Source organism: Plenodomus lingam (assembly GCF_022343315.1).
Source record: "Plenodomus lingam strain CAN1 chromosome Unknown contig_26, whole genome shotgun sequence".
Taxonomy (NCBI): Eukaryota; Fungi; Ascomycota; class Dothideomycetes; order Pleosporales; family Leptosphaeriaceae; genus Plenodomus; species Plenodomus lingam.
The window spans coordinates 1846846-1863683 of record NW_027093941.1 but is presented as its reverse complement, the minus strand read 5'-3'; the positions used below and the strand labels follow the sequence as shown (position 1 = coordinate 1863683).

The 16838-nt window shown below is 52.8% G+C and overlaps 7 protein-coding genes across 7 annotated transcripts; 5 read left to right on the top strand and 2 right to left on the bottom strand.

The window, feature by feature from the left end:
* Positions 1-168: 168 nt before the first annotated feature.
* On the top strand, positions 169-2046 carry IAQ61_006898 (uncharacterized protein; the record flags this gene model as incomplete). Its single annotated transcript, XM_066097347.1, has 1 exon — positions 169-2046. One exon carries the CDS (start codon positions 169-171, stop codon positions 2044-2046), a length of 1878 nt encoding a protein of 625 aa, XP_065952824.1.
* Positions 2047-5077: 3031 nt separating this feature from the next.
* Positions 5078-6031, bottom strand: IAQ61_006897 (uncharacterized protein; the record flags this gene model as incomplete). Its single annotated transcript, XM_066097346.1, has 2 exons — positions 5078-5420; positions 5676-6031. The coding sequence occupies 2 exons, from the start codon at positions 6029-6031 to the stop codon at positions 5078-5080; spliced, it is 699 nt and encodes a 232-aa protein (XP_065952823.1).
* A 618-nt stretch (positions 6032-6649) lies between these two features.
* Positions 6650-8043, bottom strand: IAQ61_006896 (uncharacterized protein). Its single transcript, XM_003845743.2, has 4 exons — positions 7541-8043; positions 7348-7481; positions 6995-7271; positions 6650-6891 (listed from the first exon to the last, which is right to left on the bottom strand). Exons 1-4 carry the CDS (start codon positions 7682-7684, stop codon positions 6658-6660), a joined length of 789 nt encoding a protein of 262 aa, XP_003845791.1. The 5' UTR covers positions 7685-8043; the 3' UTR covers positions 6650-6657.
* A 725-nt stretch (positions 8044-8768) lies between these two features.
* IAQ61_006895 (uncharacterized protein) lies at positions 8769-10912 on the top strand (the record flags this gene model as incomplete). Its single annotated transcript, XM_003845742.1, has 2 exons — positions 8769-10228; positions 10318-10912. The coding sequence occupies 2 exons, from the start codon at positions 8769-8771 to the stop codon at positions 10910-10912; spliced, it is 2055 nt and encodes a 684-aa protein (XP_003845790.1).
* Positions 10913-11427: 515 nt separating this feature from the next.
* RPL44 (60S ribosomal protein eL42) lies at positions 11428-12431 on the top strand (the record flags this gene model as incomplete). The annotated part of the gene is made up of 5 exons (XM_003845741.2): positions 11428-11430; positions 11963-12038; positions 12091-12191; positions 12241-12306; positions 12357-12431. 5 exons carry the CDS (start codon positions 11428-11430, stop codon positions 12429-12431), a joined length of 321 nt encoding a protein of 106 aa, XP_003845789.2.
* Positions 12432-12738: 307 nt separating this feature from the next.
* IAQ61_006893 (uncharacterized protein) lies at positions 12739-14304 on the top strand. The gene is made up of 3 exons (XM_066097345.1): positions 12739-13057; positions 13110-13777; positions 13829-14304. Exons 1-3 carry the CDS (start codon positions 12862-12864, stop codon positions 13988-13990), a joined length of 1026 nt encoding a protein of 341 aa, XP_065952822.1. The 5' UTR covers positions 12739-12861; the 3' UTR covers positions 13991-14304.
* Positions 14305-15085: 781 nt separating this feature from the next.
* Positions 15086-16811, top strand: IAQ61_006892 (uncharacterized protein; the record flags this gene model as incomplete). The annotated part of the gene is made up of 2 exons (XM_003845738.1): positions 15086-16117; positions 16179-16811. 2 exons carry the CDS (start codon positions 15086-15088, stop codon positions 16809-16811), a joined length of 1665 nt encoding a protein of 554 aa, XP_003845786.1.
* Positions 16812-16838: the final 27 nt, after the last annotated feature.

Genomic DNA, 16838 nt, shown 5'->3' with positions numbered 1-16838 from the left:
GCCGCAACGGAGCAATTGGATCTCAATCAAGCTTCCTGTTTCCACCCTCGTGCTGTCTGATTGCCCTGCTCGACTCCTTGCAGCGTCTTGGAGATTCGACTCTTGGGGCAATTTGGCGACACCGTCAAAGAGGAAGACGCCGACCAACCCTCTTCACATCTCCTTGCCATGGAGCCCGAACGCCCAAATCTTTCCATCACCCTCCCAAGGAACTTCATGTTCCACTACCGTGATGGCCCGGCGCCGCAAACACCGGAACCCGAGCCACAGCCTGAGGAACTGCAGCCTCCACCGCCACCACGGCAGGTGCTCAAGGTTCGCCGCCGCCGCACTACCCTCCTCATGAGCCACGACAGCATGGACGAGAGGATGGACCAACAGCCGATTCCCACAATCGAAACCCCAGAACTCCTTCCCAACATCTCCTCTGGCCTTTCGTCCTTTCCGCCCATTCAGAATGACGCCTTCCTCTCGCCCAGCATGGGATATGCACGCCTACTATCTCCCCCAAAGACACCTGCTGCTCAGGTGCGGACGGTTGATCATTACGATGGACCACAGGACTGGTCAGACGTCGAGCGCACCACATACAGTGCGGCATCGAGCAGGCCAACTTCGTCCTCCGGCTTCTCCGACTCCTCAGTCTCCTCTTGCGACAGCATTGGATCATTCATGTCAAGGGGAGGCAGTTGTACCACTCCTGAAGAAGAGAGGATGAACCCTTTTCTGTACTGCTCTCCGCCCATCACGTCTCCTTACCTTGCATCGCCGTTGATCGCAGCCCCTAAACCTCAGGCAGCCAAGAAGATGAAGCTAAGGGCAACCTTCACAGAAGAAATGGACCACCATCTCTGGATGACGTACATGAAGTACCTGCAGGATCCTACCGTCACTCCGTTCAAGGCCCTTCCAAGCACAACACCTCCGAATGGAGTGTGCCATCGCGTAGCAAGGATGGCCCGAAAGACATGGAAGTGTTCACGCACCTCTCGTGCCAGCGGACTTCGCGTCGGGCCTCACTATGCCTCGCCCTCGGGTACTCCAGCCACCTCGAGACCCAGCAGAGGTGGTAGCAACTCTGCGTCAGCCAGATCGAGCAAGTCCTTTTCTCGATTTCCAAGCGAGAAGCAATGTCGAAAGCGATTACGTGACCTGGCTAAGCAAAAGCCCAGCATTTCGGCTCATTACCAGCGCATGCTCCAACGGTCGCCCTCTCCATTCCAGTCGTCACCGCCTAGGGAGGAGGAGGAGGAGTCGCGACCGCTGCCATTATCGTCGCCATTCTCCCAAGGGGCCGCGACTTTCTCGACGCGCGACATGAATGTGTCTCTGGCGACGAGTACTGCTCCGTCGATGCAGTTGGGCAACCCGTTGTCGCAACTGGCAAAGGACATTACACCTCGGCCTACAGGAAGAACTTGGTCGAGCGTACGGTCCTCTGCGCACCAGAAGTCGCAGTCTCTTCACATTGGTCTGGGCTTGGGTCTTGGATCTCCTTTCCATGCAACATCGGGAACGCCAAATGCGAGTGCGAGCAGGCACAATGCCCGAACTTGGCATGCCCCGTCCTCTTCCGCACAGGGAGCCCGACTTGGCTCACCCTTCCAGTTGCACTCACCGCGTCCCATGTCTAGGGTGTTTAAGCGTCGAGCCCTTCACAACTCGTTTGAAGACCGCGCGCGAACCCGCGGTGACACCTTTGTCAACGAGTTGTTTGGTGCCCCAGCTGAGTCGAGCCACCGACGAGTACGTAGTCGTGGATTCAGCTTGGGTGATATGGTTGAGGGAGCCCGACGACTTCCGCTTGCAAACGATCCGTCTGGGTTCAACCCATTTGCCGACCTAGGTTCTGTAATGCCCAGCCCAGCTCGACGCTCACCTGCCATGTCAGCTGAAGCACATGGCCAAGCGACTGTCCGCTTGGGATCGCCCTTTGGCGCTCGGCCGAGTCACACCTTTCCTCGATCCAACCTCTCTCATAGCTTTGAGCCACCTGCATCGTTTGAGCAACGGTTTGCAGCCATGCCTAGCGACTCGAGACAGTAGTGTTGCTCATACCTGTTCAAGAGCACATCTCCACGCATCCATGGCGTCTATGGCATTAGCGTTTTGGTTGGCAGCCATGCTTGCTGCCGCTGCACATACTCACCCTGTCCACTTGCTTGCACTGAAAAGCATCTCCTATGTTTTTTGTTCATACTGGCCATCGCCTTCTTACTCTTCGTTCGACCACGCCGAAGTGGATCGGGTAACAGCTTGGACGGCTCCGGAACGGGGTCGTCTCCTTTGCTTTCTATTGTCGCATGTTTTGAGAGTTACGATATGGTCATGATGATACGGCTCCGTATGCCAGCGATCTCTTTCACTAATCCCAGAGTAGGGTCTGAGGAACTTGCCGAGCATAGTGCTTGTTGAGTTTGATGAAGCAAGCGATCCGTAACGCTGTTCACGTGGCCTGGGTACTCGGGCCAGCGTTTTCTTCCCTCTGCCTCAGGCTTCTTCCCTCTCTTGTATATCTTGGCAGCGAGACACGGTGTAGTGCGACGCCTTGCCATTTTCTCTCTTTTATTTTTTTTCCTACTTTACCTCATGATGACGGACATGACCAATGTTACGAGGGTGAGATGAAGTCCGATTTGCGTATCGGACATGGTCTCTACGAAGTGGACGATATTTTGGACGTGTGAATGACTGTGTTTGATTTCCTATGCTGTATAGCGGGGTCGGTCTGGCTGAATGGGAGAGCTGGATCGAGACGTTTGGAACCCTTGGAAGGGCTGGCTGGAGGGGGTATTTTGGGCTTCGACGAGAAAGTGAGAAGATCCTGTACACTTGAATAGATGAGCTGGCCCTTTCAAGGAGGGGAAGAAGGGTTGGGGGAGTGGGGGGAGCAGATGTGCTAGTAATGAAAGGAATGGAGAGAAAAGCGAGACAAAGAAAGTGTGTGTGTCAACTAAGGTGCCGATGGCCTCGGGTGCGCGCAGGTGTGCGGCAGGCTGGTTTCGCAAGGTGGTGAGCACAAGCGTGATGCTGGCTGTGCCCCGGATATGCCATGATTACAATGGCACAGTAGGCCGAAGCCAGCGGGCTGAGCTGATGAAATGCCCCGGCCCTTGTCGTGAGCCCCGGCCCCTGTCGTGAGCCCCGGCCCCAAAACGGCGGGAGAGACAAGTGAGTGAGTGAGTGAGTGAGTGAGTGAGTGAGTGAGTGAGTGAGTGAGTGATGCGAGGTGATGTGACGTGATTGAGCACCGAGAAATGGAAGAAGAGGGCAAGTAGTGACTCCCAACCACGCACCTAGCAGACAGACGACCGAGCGAAGAAAGCAAAAAAGGCAAAAGGAAAAGCAAACAAGCAAGAATGAAAGAAGGCAAGAAAAGAAAAAACTGCGTCGTCCCCGGGGCAGCAGTGTGGATTTGGGCCCCCCTCCCAACCCACAATCACCAACCGCAATCGACTTGCAAGTCGCAAGCCCGTGCACAACCCAACCGGCGCCCATGAATGGATCCAACAAACCCCTCCCCAAGCATGACGCCGAGAAGTAAAGTAAAGTAAAGTAAATGTAAAAGTAAAGCACATCATCATCATCATCATCATCATGACCACTACCACCAAAACCCCCTCCCTGCTGCATGTCATGTGTGAGTCTTTATACGCATGCACACACATACCCATCCAATCCCTCATCTCTTCATCCCACAGCCTACAGCACACGAGTGAAAAAACATGGAACATGAGTCTAGGGCTCGCCGGCGTCGCTGCCGGTATGCCATGCTATGGTGGTACTCCTAAGCTGTACCGGTAAGTCTCCACTTTGCCATTGCATGTGCTTTGCCATTGCATGTGCTTTGCGTGTGCTTTGCGTGCGTGCGTGTGTGTGTGTGTGTGTGTGTGTGTGTGCGTATGTGTCTGCCCCCCCTCTCTCGACGCCATATAACTCTACAAACCGGGATTGAAGACTTGGCGCGACGCGTACCGGTACAAGGGCTAGTTTACTGTACCGGTTGGGTGGGGTGGGGGAGGTATCATGTGGCTGCGCGAAGGCGTGGGACGCGTTGTGGGCTTGGGATTCTTGTATGCTCGGTAGTCTACCGGGCGCTTCTGTAGAGGCCAAGGCGGGGGAAGGGGGGTTGGTGATGTGATGTGGGTGTGGATGTGGATGGATGATGGATGATGGGGTATTGATGGGTGGGTACATGCCTGGTGTGGTGGAGAAGGAGGGGGAGGGGCGGTGGTAGGTAGGTAGGTAGGTAGGTAGGTAGGTAGGTAGGTAGGGTAGTTGTCCTGGTGTGATTGTGTACGGTGAAGAGTATGCAGGCATGTAAGAGTACTACCGGTATGACATGTATGTATAGAGTTTGCTGTGCTGCCGGTTTCTGCGTCACTGATCATTTGCCTATAACGGGCTTTGGCCAGGTGGTTTCCCTGGTACCTCCCCTTTCTCACTCCCTTCTCTCCCTCTCTCTCTCACCCAGCCCAGCCAGGCGGGCAAACATCCGGCAAATACAAGTGCAGGAGGTAAGTAACGCGCGAAGTGTGAAAGCAACACCGTCCGGGTCAGCCTAGACGCAGGCGCGGGGCTGATGTGAGGCCCCCAGCTCTCCAACCTGACCTTTCTGTCCCTCGTATCATCCGTGTTGAATTCCTTTCTACCTTGGCTTTTGCGCTTGCACGCGTCGTTGTCGTGTTTTTTCACTGCACTTGGCGTGTTGATGGACCGTACTACGGTACCGGTAGTGCCATGCCGACCTCGAACTATACTCTAGTACCTGTTCTGCCTGCTACCGGTACCCACCGATACCCATCTAAGCTTGGGCGCATTTCGGCCGTCTGCTGGGTTGTGGGCGATGCGCGGATGGTGAATGGACGATACGCGTTTGGAGAGTGTGAGCTTATTGTTCAAGGTTTCAAAGGAAAGAGGGGGGGTTCGGCGGCGGGGCAAGGCGGAGCCGTGTGTTGAATGTGTGTGTGTGTGGGATGAATGAATTCTTCGACTGGCGGACTGGATGCTAGTAAGTAACAGCAATTCACAGCATCATGACAATATCTGTTTCTTGGCTTGCCTCTACCTTCCCGCTTCACCGTTGGCATTTGACAGCCCATGTCTGGTACGCCGTCCATAGTGGTGACGGGCGTGTACCTGCAGACCGACGAGCGGGACTATCGCGGTTGCCCTGGCCGCCCGTCGTTGTTTGCGCAATCTGGCCGTCCTCGTACCTGAGTTTGTGTCTACCTTGAGAGTTAGTTTCGATCGTCTTCAGTCCTTCACCTGCCCTAGCACGTACCGGTATAGCATAGCACGCAGTGTGTGTGTGTGTCTCCCGATTGCACACTGGCCAATGCCTTGGTCTCGCCGACGACCCTACTTTCAGCATCTCGGTGCGATGATGGCTCACGGAGCGCTTCGCCACCGGACACTGCCTTCTACCGTGGTAGTATCAATTCGGACCATCAGCTGCCTCACTTTCACACGCTGGATTGGCTGGGTGACAATGGGCTAGGCATGTTGATCTATCTCATCTTTCCGAACGAGCACCAAAGGACGAAGCCCGCCCATGCCCTTTGCACGAACTCCACCACCACCACCACCACCTCCTCCTCCTCCTCTTCACCCAGATCCCTTCGAATGAGCACTACACCTTCAGTCCCCGCAAATCCTCCCCCTCAGCGTCATACACATACCCACTACAAAACCACACACACAGCTCCATGCCAATCACTCTTCCCCCCCCCATCTTCATCTCCCTCACCTCAACATGCGTCCCCCCATCCTTCTTCTTCTTCTTCACCATCGCCCTCCTCTCCTCGTCACTCGGCTCCCCGTGCTCAGCACACTTATAGTATAGCCACGTGTGCAAGATCTTGGGCTCGGCACACGGTGCTCCGTGGCTATCGGCGCAAGGCACGAGTTCCTCGTCGATGCAGCGCATGTTTCTTTCGGCGCCCGGTCGGTTGCCTTGTTTCATGCAGATGGTGTAGCCGGTCTTGTATAGCTTGCCCATTGTGGATGGGGCGTGGGGCTGGTTGTACATAAAGCGAGTGGTTGACTGTGCGAGGGGTCTGGCTAATTGTAGGGGGGATGTTGGGGATGCGGTATCTGTAGGAGCGGGCGCGGTATTGAATCATTGAGTGCTGTGGAACGGGAGTCGATGGTCTGCGGTTTTGTGTTGCAGTTTTCTGTGTGTTTCTTCTTCGCTGGTGATTAGGGCATGTCATTCATTTATAGAGAGGTAACGTGGAGGTATTCCACCAACGTACACACTATGGATACATGAGCCAGGGTCCAGTGTTGGAACAGGAGAGCCAAGTACTGACAGCTACAGCCGGCTGATTCATCACCGCTGAGCTTCACAGTGCAACGCATAGTCGGTACCCTCGGCTAAGAAGCAGCGACATGGAAGTAAAGCCGTTGATGACCGCAGTCATTCTTGCTGGCAAAAGATCACAGGCAAGAAGTCTAACATAATTGGGCAAACGGCACTTGAAGGAACCAAAAAAAAACTCTCAGCAAACATGACTTATGCTCATCAACATCAGCCAAGCAAGGAATTCACAATAAATCGCGTAGAGATATGCGTCATGAAGCATCAATTGACAACAACACTGCCTCAATCCACATCTTTTGCTCAGAAACCCCTCCCCCCTCCCCCTTCCAAGTCTACGAAGCGGGACTCGCAACCGACGTCGTAAGCGTGCCACTCTCGACATAAGTCCCAGAAAAGTACCAGTCCTCTGCACCCGTTCCGTCGTTGCCCTGGCGCGGAAGACGGAGGACACCCAAGTGCCAATCTGCGCCGTTGGACGAGGTGCTCGAGGAAAAGGGTCCGGCGGTCTTGACGAGCGTGTTGTTGCCGGTCGAGTGCCAGAAGGTGACTTGGTTGGAAGAAAAGTTCTGGGCAGGGAGTTAGAATGTGAGGTTTTTTTTTCTTTCTTTTCTTTCCTTCCCCTCCATTCCCTTTGCGTGATATATGGGAGGAAGAAGGAAAAATACTTACAATCTCATAGACGACATTGTGCCACTCGTCCGCCTTGAGCTCCGTCTTCCATTTGCTCTGGCCCCCGACCATCCACTGCAGGTTCGTGTTGGACGTGCCCGACTCGCCATTGACCCACCCGTACTTGAGCTCGGTGAAGTGGCTCTCGAAGAAGGCGATTTGGTGTTCGTTTGTGGCGCTGGGCACGTTTGTTGTGGATCGCTTGATGGAGAAGTGGTAGTATACCGTGCCCTGGTTGATGGCGGCTTTGGTCTGGGGGATGAGTTCTGTCCGCCACCTTGGTTGTTGTTTTAGCTTTTGATATGTTGAGAGCGAGCGAGCGAGCGAGCGAGAGAGAGAGAGAGGAGGCATACATGTCCGAGTTCCACTTTGCGGTGTTGTCAATCGTGATCTTCACACCTTGCTTGGATCCCGTGTCGCCGGGGTTCTTGAAGTTTGGCGAGAGATTGACGTATTTGGAGACGGGGCCGGAGCCGTGGATGTAGTACTGGGGGGTGGTGTGTCAGAGATGTACTTGTACGAGAATAGAACAAGAGATGGACGTACTTGGAAGTTTCCGACCTGATTTGCCCAGGACCACTTCTCGAGGTCTGCGGACGAGGTCATCTCATTGAAACGTCCATCCCAGAGAATAGTGCCTGCAGACACGGCACTGACAAGAGTGCTCAGTATGGCAGTCTTTCCAAACATCGTCGCGTATCAGATCGAGTTGCACACTGGGAAAAGATAGAACAAATAGCAGCAAGCAGTGAAGCGGATATGCAAAGCAGGCTCCTCCTGAGATGATATTTAAAGTCTACGCTCGGCTAGAGTGCTGACCCTGACCCAAAGCCAGAGGCAAAAGCACACTCTACATCTCACACATCAATATCTGGAAAAAAGCGAAACGTCGCCTCCAGCAACCCAAGGACGGGTCCTGTTCTTGTGTTGCGTGATCACTGCCCTTAATCAATCTATATGTGGCCGCCATGTAACCGGCGGTAGTTCAGAGACGTGGTCATGAAGCTGCACAACAAAGCTACGCGATTGGTCGAGCGTCGCAGGCTTTGGAATATATAGTCGGGTTGCGGAAATTAAGCTACATTAAGCCGGCGCATTTCGCCACGACTAGCTGGACGTAGACTGGGTCAAACGCTTGGGGTGAAGGGAAGGAGGATAATCTGGCTGGCTTTGAGAAACGTCTGATCTGAGAGGGTGACTTCTTGGCGTGCAGGAATTTGATACCATTCTACTTCCAGAAATACGCCTGTAAGAAGTTCTCGAATATGGTGATGAATACGGCACCAAGATGTTCGTCTGCATCAAGTAAGTCGCTCATGTTACTTGAGAGATGAGGTGGCCTTGTCGATCGTCTCTCTCTGTCGATATCCACATTGACTAGCAGCCACTCGGATGTATGGCTGCTAGACATGCAACTGACATCTGCACGTTCACTGAACGACTCACAAGCAAATAGTTGTACTACCATGCACCGCATGCATATCTGGGTTTGAGGGGAGCGATCATCGTGGCCCAAATGTCAAAGAGAAGGGCAACAAAGGCGAGGGGGCGTTGGAACCCATTGCGGACAAGCCTGGGTTGTTGTTGTTGCCTCGGTGACATCACAAACAAGCCACAGTCTCTGCTCCACATGTGCCAACTAGCACGGCTCACGATCAACATCCATCGCATCTGTGCATTGTTCCTTGCATCATCTCCAACGCAATACACTGCCTGTGATCTCGCCTGTCCACACTTGAGCGTGCTCTCGACACTCAGCACACCAAACTAAACCATGGCGGACCACCGCGGCGAGTACTGGTATCTTGACGAAGGCGTCGACGCCAACAAAATCACTGTACCCGAACTACGCAGCATATTGCTCAAACATGGCGTCACCTACCCCTCTTCTGCAAAGAAGCCGGCGCTCGTGAGCCTCTTCATCGAGCACGTGAAGCCCCAGGCTGCCCAGGTACGAAGAGCACAAGCGCACACCAAGCGTTCGACCAGAGGCATCGTCGACGTACCCTCCAGTGCAGCTAGTACTGTGACGACGGACGATACCGGAGACGAAAGCACCTTGCCGCCTCCGCCTTCGACGATACGCCGCACTTCGCGCCGTACCACGCGCCAGCCGACCGAAGAGTATGATGCTCCCGCCCCACGCGCAAAGACACCATCCCGCGCAGTCCCTGCAAAACACAGCAGAGCCCTCGATCCTGAAGTAGACGAACGACCCGCCGCCCGCCGCACGCGAAAGAGCGTCACACCGGCTGTAAGAGAGCCGTCGCCCGACCCAGAAGCATGGCATCGCAACGATGTAGCCAGTCCCTTTACCCAAGAGAATCCATTCCAGAGTGGCAGCTCTCCCGCACTGCCAGATACAGCGTCGCGCGACCGACGTAGAAAGACTTTGGGCTCTGAATTGAAAGAAAAGCGCAAGAGCGATGCGCATCGGCGCAAGACTTTTCAACCCCACGTTGAGCAGCTCGACGAGGGTATTGTCGTGCCTAGCCGTGGCACTTTCGACGTTGCAGATCCACGCAAATACAAAGAGGAAGACTCGACAGATGCTGGAGAGGAATTCACACCAGAAGAACAGCTGGAACTGGTCCGAGACCGAGCCAAAGCGGGCAAGACGGACATACTCCCCCCTCGCAGACGCAGACAGCGCTCCAAGGCTACCGGAACCATCAAGGCCATGTCTTTGACGCTCTTCTCCACTGCTCTTGCTGTGCTTGCTGGAGTTTGGCGGCAAGAGAAGATTGCAGTAGGGTTCTGTGGCATGGGACGAGAATCTACTGCTCTAGCGGGCGTGGAAGTTCCGGAATGGTTGAACGAAGCAGTCCACATCCTACCTCAGTGTGAATCGTGCCCGCCACATGCACAATGCTTTAGAGGTCTTGAACTTCGATGCGATTCTGACTTTATCCGAAAGGAACATCCATTGTCTCTTGGTGGCCTGATCCCCCTCCCACCATCTTGCGAGCCCGATAGCGAGAAAACGCGGAAAGTGAATAGCATCGCAAACAGGGCTGTGCAGGCACTACGCAAACGTAATGCTCAGTATGAATGTGGCGAACCGGATGCCGAAGGAAAGCCAGTCGAGAGCCCTGACATAAGTGAGAAGGATCTTAAGCAACAAATGGCAGCGGCGAAGAGCAAAGGCTTGACAGATGAGGAGTTTGGCGAGCTTTTCGAGAGAGCATTTCCTGAGGTGACTATGCGCGAGGAAGTGGTCGAAACCACCAATGGGTAAGTACATCTTCCTCTCGGTCTGCGACCACTTATATGGCATTTCTGACATGAGCACGTACTAATCAGTTACCTTGCCGTTGACACAGAACAACCGGTGAACGACGACTTGCATCAACCTCACTCGCCGAGCTCCCCATCACCTGCAGCATCCGAAGATCCGTCCGACAGTCCGTTAGACGATATATTTGGCAGATTATTGGATTGATTCTCGCAATTGCAATGACTTCCTATGGCAACTACTCTTACAGGAGAAGCCGCTCAATGGAGGCTCGTGCGAAGCAATTGGCAAGTGATGCCTTTGACCGACTTGCAAACCAGGCCGCTTGGAGTATGCAGGACCCGAGCTCTTACCCGGACAAGGGAATCAGCATGGCACAGCTTCGAGACGATGTGCTTCGTAACGAGTTCTCCGCGTCGCGACGCAAAAAATTATGGGAGAGGGTGCAGAAGAAGGTGGAATTCAACGCAAATATACGCACAGCTGTCAAGACAACTAGCACTGGTGACGTTGCACGCATGTGGGAATGGGTTGGGCCTATTCAGCTACTTGAGGATGGCCGGAGCGGAGGGAATCGTCGAAGTGACCGTTTTAGTCTGGGCAATAGTGTGGACAGCAGCCCTCCGTCAGGCTCAAGGCAGGCTGCTATCCAGAAGTGGGACGAAGGTCATCCGATCTATTAGTTTTGGACGTTGTTTCAGCCTTCTTTTAACCAGGTGAGATACATAGGGTGGCGCCAACGCGTAGTGGCAGGTATGGGTGTTTTCTTTGCGTCGCATGATACCCCAGAATATGATGACGTTATCTTTCTTGACTGAGCTCCTGCTATGTTCAAATACATGAGTGTTTCGTAGTAGCTATCTACAAATATGTACATTGATCTCTAACGACATTAGCTTAAAGGGTTCCAGTGTGACATTTCAGCTACAGTCTTTGTAAGCCAGCATGAATATCTTCTGAATGTGTTCTTTGGTGGCAGTATTACGGATCTTTACTGCTGTTCAAAGTTTGCGGGACGTTGAAGTGAGGATATGAAGTGTGGCTGCACTCCAGTTCGAGTGTGTGGCTGATGCACGATTGCTTAGGTAATATTACCGAACGCACAAACGCTAGCGATATTGCAACCACAGCTTGGAGACGCATCACCACCAACGCCAACCCTTCGCTCCCCACTAACGACAGAGCAAAATCAGTCAAAATGGTGAGTGAGAAATTACGCTGGTGGAGTTTGTGAGACTACGACCGCTGCGACACGACTGTGTGACCACCAACGAGATTTCGACGACGACGACGAGCATTCCTACCTGCGTACGATGACCCACTCTCCGCCGAAAGAACAACTCGAGAGAATGATCCGAGGCAATGAAGAAGCGTCCTACAAAGGCGGAATACCATACATAAGACGGATAAGCTACGCCAGTTTGCTGTCGCGCCGGGTGTGGTGTATGACAAATTGCTCTGCATGCCTGTGGCAAATGCACCAATGCATATGATTGAGGCTCGCCCTGGCTTGCGATGCACTGCACGACAACAGCACTACTTTCGAAGGATACGGATCTGCCATCAGTAAAAATCTTCAACATTGATTGGCACTATTCCTTGGATCTCGTCTGTCAACAACTCGGCGCATAAAGATGCGCCTCGAATTACGCCCTCTCGTGTCGCACAGTGTCTAGTCAAACAACGTAGAGATGTGAAAAGTCATTGTATAAGTGCTGACATGGTTCTCCCAGGTCAACGTACCCAAGACCCGCCGAACCTACTGCAAGGGCAAGGACTGCAAGAAGCACACCCAGCACAAGGTCACCCGTTAGTACCCTCGCGCTCTGGTCACTGAAATGCATATACTGAGACAGAGTAGAGTACAAGGCAGGAAAGGCTTCGCTTTTCGCCCAGGGAAAGCGTCGTTATGATCGTAAGCAGTCCGGTTACGGAGGTCAGACCAAGCCCGTCTTCCACAAGGTATGTTGCGCGCAGTAAATGGTCAGGAATACACACTAACAGCATACAGAGGGCGAAGACAACCAAGAAGGTCGTTCTCCGTCTAGAGTGCACACAGTGCAAGACCAAGGCACAGGTATGCTCATGCAGTCGATTGTTCATGCGACATTTACTAACACGCCACAGCTCGCTCTCAAGCGATGCAAGCACTTCGAACTCGGTGGTGACAAGAAGACCAAGGGTGCCGCCCTTGTCTTCTAAGCGTGTGCCTTCTTTCTCTCTCTTTTGCTGGGCTCTCGGCGTAGTCTTCAGACGGATGGGATGGACGACCTCACCTTCGACACACGCAATGCATCAGTCATCCATGCATTAGACATGAAGGAGCACGAGGCGGAGTGTCAGGGGATGAAATGGTCGCCGGTCACGAATTTAACGGACTGTAACCTATATATGCATCAAATGGAGCTCGATTGAAGAACTGCAAACAAATACCGTCCATAATTTTGTCCTGATCTACCTGACTGATAGGGACATGCAATTGCTCTTGACATGATAAAATGAACTGTAGGGAGGCAGGTACGAGGATGCACGTACCGGTACCCCTCCAACCCCACCAACTTGTCGAGCCGCCTTCTCTCTCGTCTTATCATCTCCAACGTAGCTCGGGACCATCCCCTTCGCATACTTGACAATGACAGATACAAAGAAGACTGTGCTTATTATAGGCGGCGGCGCAGTAGGGACCATCGCAGCCGTCAACCTTGAAGTTGGTGGTTTAGCCGCCGTTACTGTTGTACTGAGGTCCAACTACGCCGTCGTCAACGAGCGAGGTTATACAATCGAGAGCTGCGACCATGGAAATCTAAATGGTTGGAGACCTAGTGTTGGTGAGCCAAACTTTAGGATACAAATCATATCGCCATTGCTAACAAGGACCAGTGCGCAACACCATACCCAACTTAGTAGAAGAGAGTATCGAACCCTACGACTACGTAGTGCTCTGTACAAAGAATATACCAGATGTCTCACCCACTGCGGTTGAGCTCATTGCGCCAGCATTACCAAAGAATAGTAATCGCACCACCCTCTTGCTTCTACAAAACGGGCTCAACATCGAAAGACCTTTTTTACGCCCTTTCCCCAATACACCAATCATATCCGGTGTCTCCATGATCGGCAGTGCAGAGCCATCGCCAGGTCACATTGTCCACGATGAAGGCGACAGACTCCTCATTGGTGCCTTCCCAACGTCGCACATCAACCCTGCTTTTCCCGAGCGTCGAGCCGAGGAGTTCGTCGCGTTGTATTCTGCGGCCGGAAAGACGGACTGCGCATACTCCCCCAACGTCCTGCATGATCGGTGGAAGAAGCTGGTCTTCAATGCCTGCCTGAATCCCATCTGCGCCATCACAGGCCTCGACGATGGACGCATACGCCTCGCTGACGGCGCATTGGATGGTCTGGTAAGACCAGCCATGCGCGAGATTGTCGCAGCTGCAAAGGCAGTCTGTGGTGTCGAGTTGCCCGACGGAGTAGTAGAGGCCACGATCAACGCGGACCCATTGGAAAAGTACCTGAAGCCAAGTATGCAGCAAGACTTGGAAAAGGTAGGATGGACGCTAGATTATCAAAAGTTTCACCGCGCTGATGTACCACAGGGGAACTTGATCGAGTTTGAGAATCTTCTTGGTGAGCCGTTGAGAGCAGGTAAGGAGCGTGGAGTCCCGATGCCGATGCTCGAGGCGTTGTATCAACTTGCGAAAGCGATACAGTGGCGGATCAAGGAAACCAAGGGGCTGGTGCAGATTCCACAAGCGTAATGGAGAGATGGAAGGTAGGTGAGCACGCGTAGGTTGCACAAATAACAAGTGTCGATTCATTCATTACAAGCATTAGTAACAGCCTAGTTGCTCCTTATTTACAGAAGAAGGTTCTCCATATGCCAGCGAGCGAAAGGAAAGCTTAGATCGTGTGGAGAACTTTCTCTGACAGCTCATCGTCCTGATGATTAGCATGGAGGCCACGTGAAGACTATGTAGCACACGCTCAAGTCCACAGAGGCTTCGTCTCTCTGTACTGAATTGTTTTACGCCCAAGTTGCGCAAACGCTGTATCCTTGCCCAGGTCGCCTTTAACGCACGGCGAGCTTCAACAGGGATAGATTTTCAAACTCGTTATTAGGATAATCACATTATAGAGTATTATTTGTTATAATCTCAAGAACTCCTGACCAGATCATATAGATGAGCCTAGGTAGCGAGCATGAGCTAAGATAACGTGCACTAACGGGATGCTTCCAAGCTAGCTGCTGAGTGAAAGGCATATTCCATAGTCTAACATGATACTTTAGAACCCTTTCGATTGAGACAGGGAGAAATCAGGCCATGCAAGCTTTGGCTTTATACCAAGAGGAAAGAGATACAAAGCATTGTCTAGATCAAGCATGCCAAAATGGCAAAGCTCAAAAGCAGATGAGGTCAGGTGCTATACCATAATAGCACCGTGCTGTAAGATGGATCCCCGTGGCTAGCAGCCGTAGAGTAAAGGTGCAGATTGATCGGAAGCGCAATTGGGATTTCGATGCGGTATTACCGGTACGGTACCTAGGGAATCGGGGAAGACGTCATGAGGCTCAAGGCCGAGGTTCCCCACCCGAATTGTCGGTAGCTCTCCTTGGACGACCTCTCGACAGTCAGCAGCCATGTACCGGTACAGCATTACCGGTACAGTTTGAATCGGCTACTTACCCATGCAAGTTACGCAAGTAGCCTGGCCTTCTAATATTGCTAGTCGCTCCGACTTCATCAATTCTTCCTTTTGTTCCATTTCAAACACATCCGGCATCGGCTGCTGCACCACCAAAACATCGATTTGATACCATAACCCAGAGTTAAACAAGCAGCTGTCACCCAAAAATGCCGACCCAATCCTCCTTCCCCAATGTTGAAATACCAGACGTGGACCTCTGGGCCCTCATGTTTGACCGCAAAGACCGTGATTTCTCAGACGACAAGATCATCTACCGCAGCGCGACAGATGCCAATCGACATTACACATTCGCACAGGTCAAAAGCCTGGCCACAACCTTTGGCGAAGGCCTTCAAAATCTCTGGGACTGGCAACGGACGGATGTACTGGCTTTGTTTGCCCCAAACGATATAGACATCCCACCTGTGATCTACGGCGCCTTTTTCGCTGGAGGCATTGTGACGCCTGCGAATCCAGGATACTCGGCCGATGAGTTGGCATATCAATTGGAGAATTCAGGGGCGAAGGGTTTAGTGACGACAAAGCACTTTATTGAGACGGCGCTGACGGCAGCGGAAAAGGTGGGAATCAAAAGGGATCGCGTGATTCTGCTGGGTAAAGATAAGGATAAAAACCATCGGGTGAAGCACTGGACGAACATCAGGAAGACTTCGGGGGCGTTGAGGTATAGAAGGAAAAAGGCGAAGCCAGAGGATTTGTCGTTTTTGGCGTATAGTAGTGGGACGACGGGTTTGCCAAAGGGAGTCATGCTAACGCATCGGAACATTGTTGCGGATCTGCTCATGGCGCAAGGAGCAGTCGGACATTGGTATACATCTGCCGATGACAAGTTTCTGGGCGTGCTACCGTTCTTCCATATCTATGGGCTCACTGGCCTAGTGCACCAGGCGCTCCATCGAGGGATCGAGGTCGTGGTGATGCCTGGTTTCGATATGGAGCCCTTCTTACGGACCATACAAGACCACAAGATAACCTTTATCTATGTTGCGCCCCCCATAATTGTGCGGTTATCCCGAGACACACTGGTCGACAAGTATGACCTTTCGTCTGTCAAAATGATGACGAGTGGTGCTGCCCCTCTGTCCAAAGAACTCGTTGATGCAGTACACAAACGCCTGAACATCAAGATCAACCAAGCTTACGGGCTGAGCGAAACAAGTCCTATGACACATACTCAGGTAAGTCAGGTCAATGTTAACCCGCACTTGGGACAACCTGCTGATTCCCGCCGACCTACAGCCCTGGAACGAATGGTACACTTCAGTAGGCTCAGTCGGCAAGATGTTTCCCAACATGACTGCGAAATACATATCCGCCTCCGGCAGCGAGCTTGGCCCAGGAGAAGCTGGAGAGCTCTGGCTCAGCGGTCCAAACATCTTCAAAGGCTATTGGAAAAACGAGGCCGCTACCCGGGACTCGATAATGGCAGATGGCTTCTTCAAAACAGGAGACATTGGCTTCCAAGACGCAGAACACAATTTCTACATTACAGACCGCGTCAAGGAACTCATCAAATACAAGGGCTTCCAGGTCCCTCCTGCAGAGCTCGAGGGCAAATTGATGGAAAGCGAATTCGTAGACGATGTAGCTGTCATTGGCGTAGCGGACGAGGAACAACACACCGAAGTGCCACGCGCGTACATTGTGCCCTCGCAGCCTACAGCTGGGGAGAAAGAAGCACAAGCCATTGTATCCTGGCTAGGCAAGAAAGTTGCAAGCCACAAGCGCATCAGAGGCGGGGTCGTCTTCGTGAGCGAAATCCCAAAGAGCGCAAGTGGCAAGATATTACGGCGTTTGTTGAAGGAGAGAAGTAAGGCCGATGTGCCACTGGGTATGGTCGATGTGACTACGAGGGAGAAGGCGAAGCTTTGAGATCCAGGGGAACGGTCTTAAGCTTAC

What these genes read in the sequence shown, in the direction of transcription:
- IAQ61_006893 (XM_066097345.1), top strand. Translation starts at nt 12,862, where the DNA reads ATGACAGATACAAAGAAGACTGTGCTTATTATAGGCGGCGGCGCAGTA. An exon ending in TGGTTGGAGACCTAGTGTTG is followed by an intron (nt 13,058 to 13,109) that starts GTGAGCCAAACT and finishes AACAAGGACCAG; the next exon opens with TGCGCAACACCATACCCAAC. An exon ending in TGCAGCAAGACTTGGAAAAG is followed by an intron (nt 13,778 to 13,828) that starts GTAGGATGGACG and finishes GATGTACCACAG; the next exon opens with GGGAACTTGATCGAGTTTGA.
- IAQ61_006896 (XM_003845743.2), bottom strand. Translation starts at nt 7,684, where the DNA reads ATGTTTGGAAAGACTGCCATACTGAGCACTCTTGTCAGTGCCGTGTCT. An exon ending in ATCAGGTCGGAAACTTCCAA is followed by an intron (nt 7,482 to 7,540) that starts GTACGTCCATCT and finishes ACCACCCCCCAG; the next exon opens with TACTACATCCACGGCTCCGG. An exon ending in GCAAAGTGGAACTCGGACAT is followed by an intron (nt 7,272 to 7,347) that starts GTATGCCTCCTC and finishes ACAACAACCAAG; the next exon opens with GTGGCGGACAGAACTCATCC.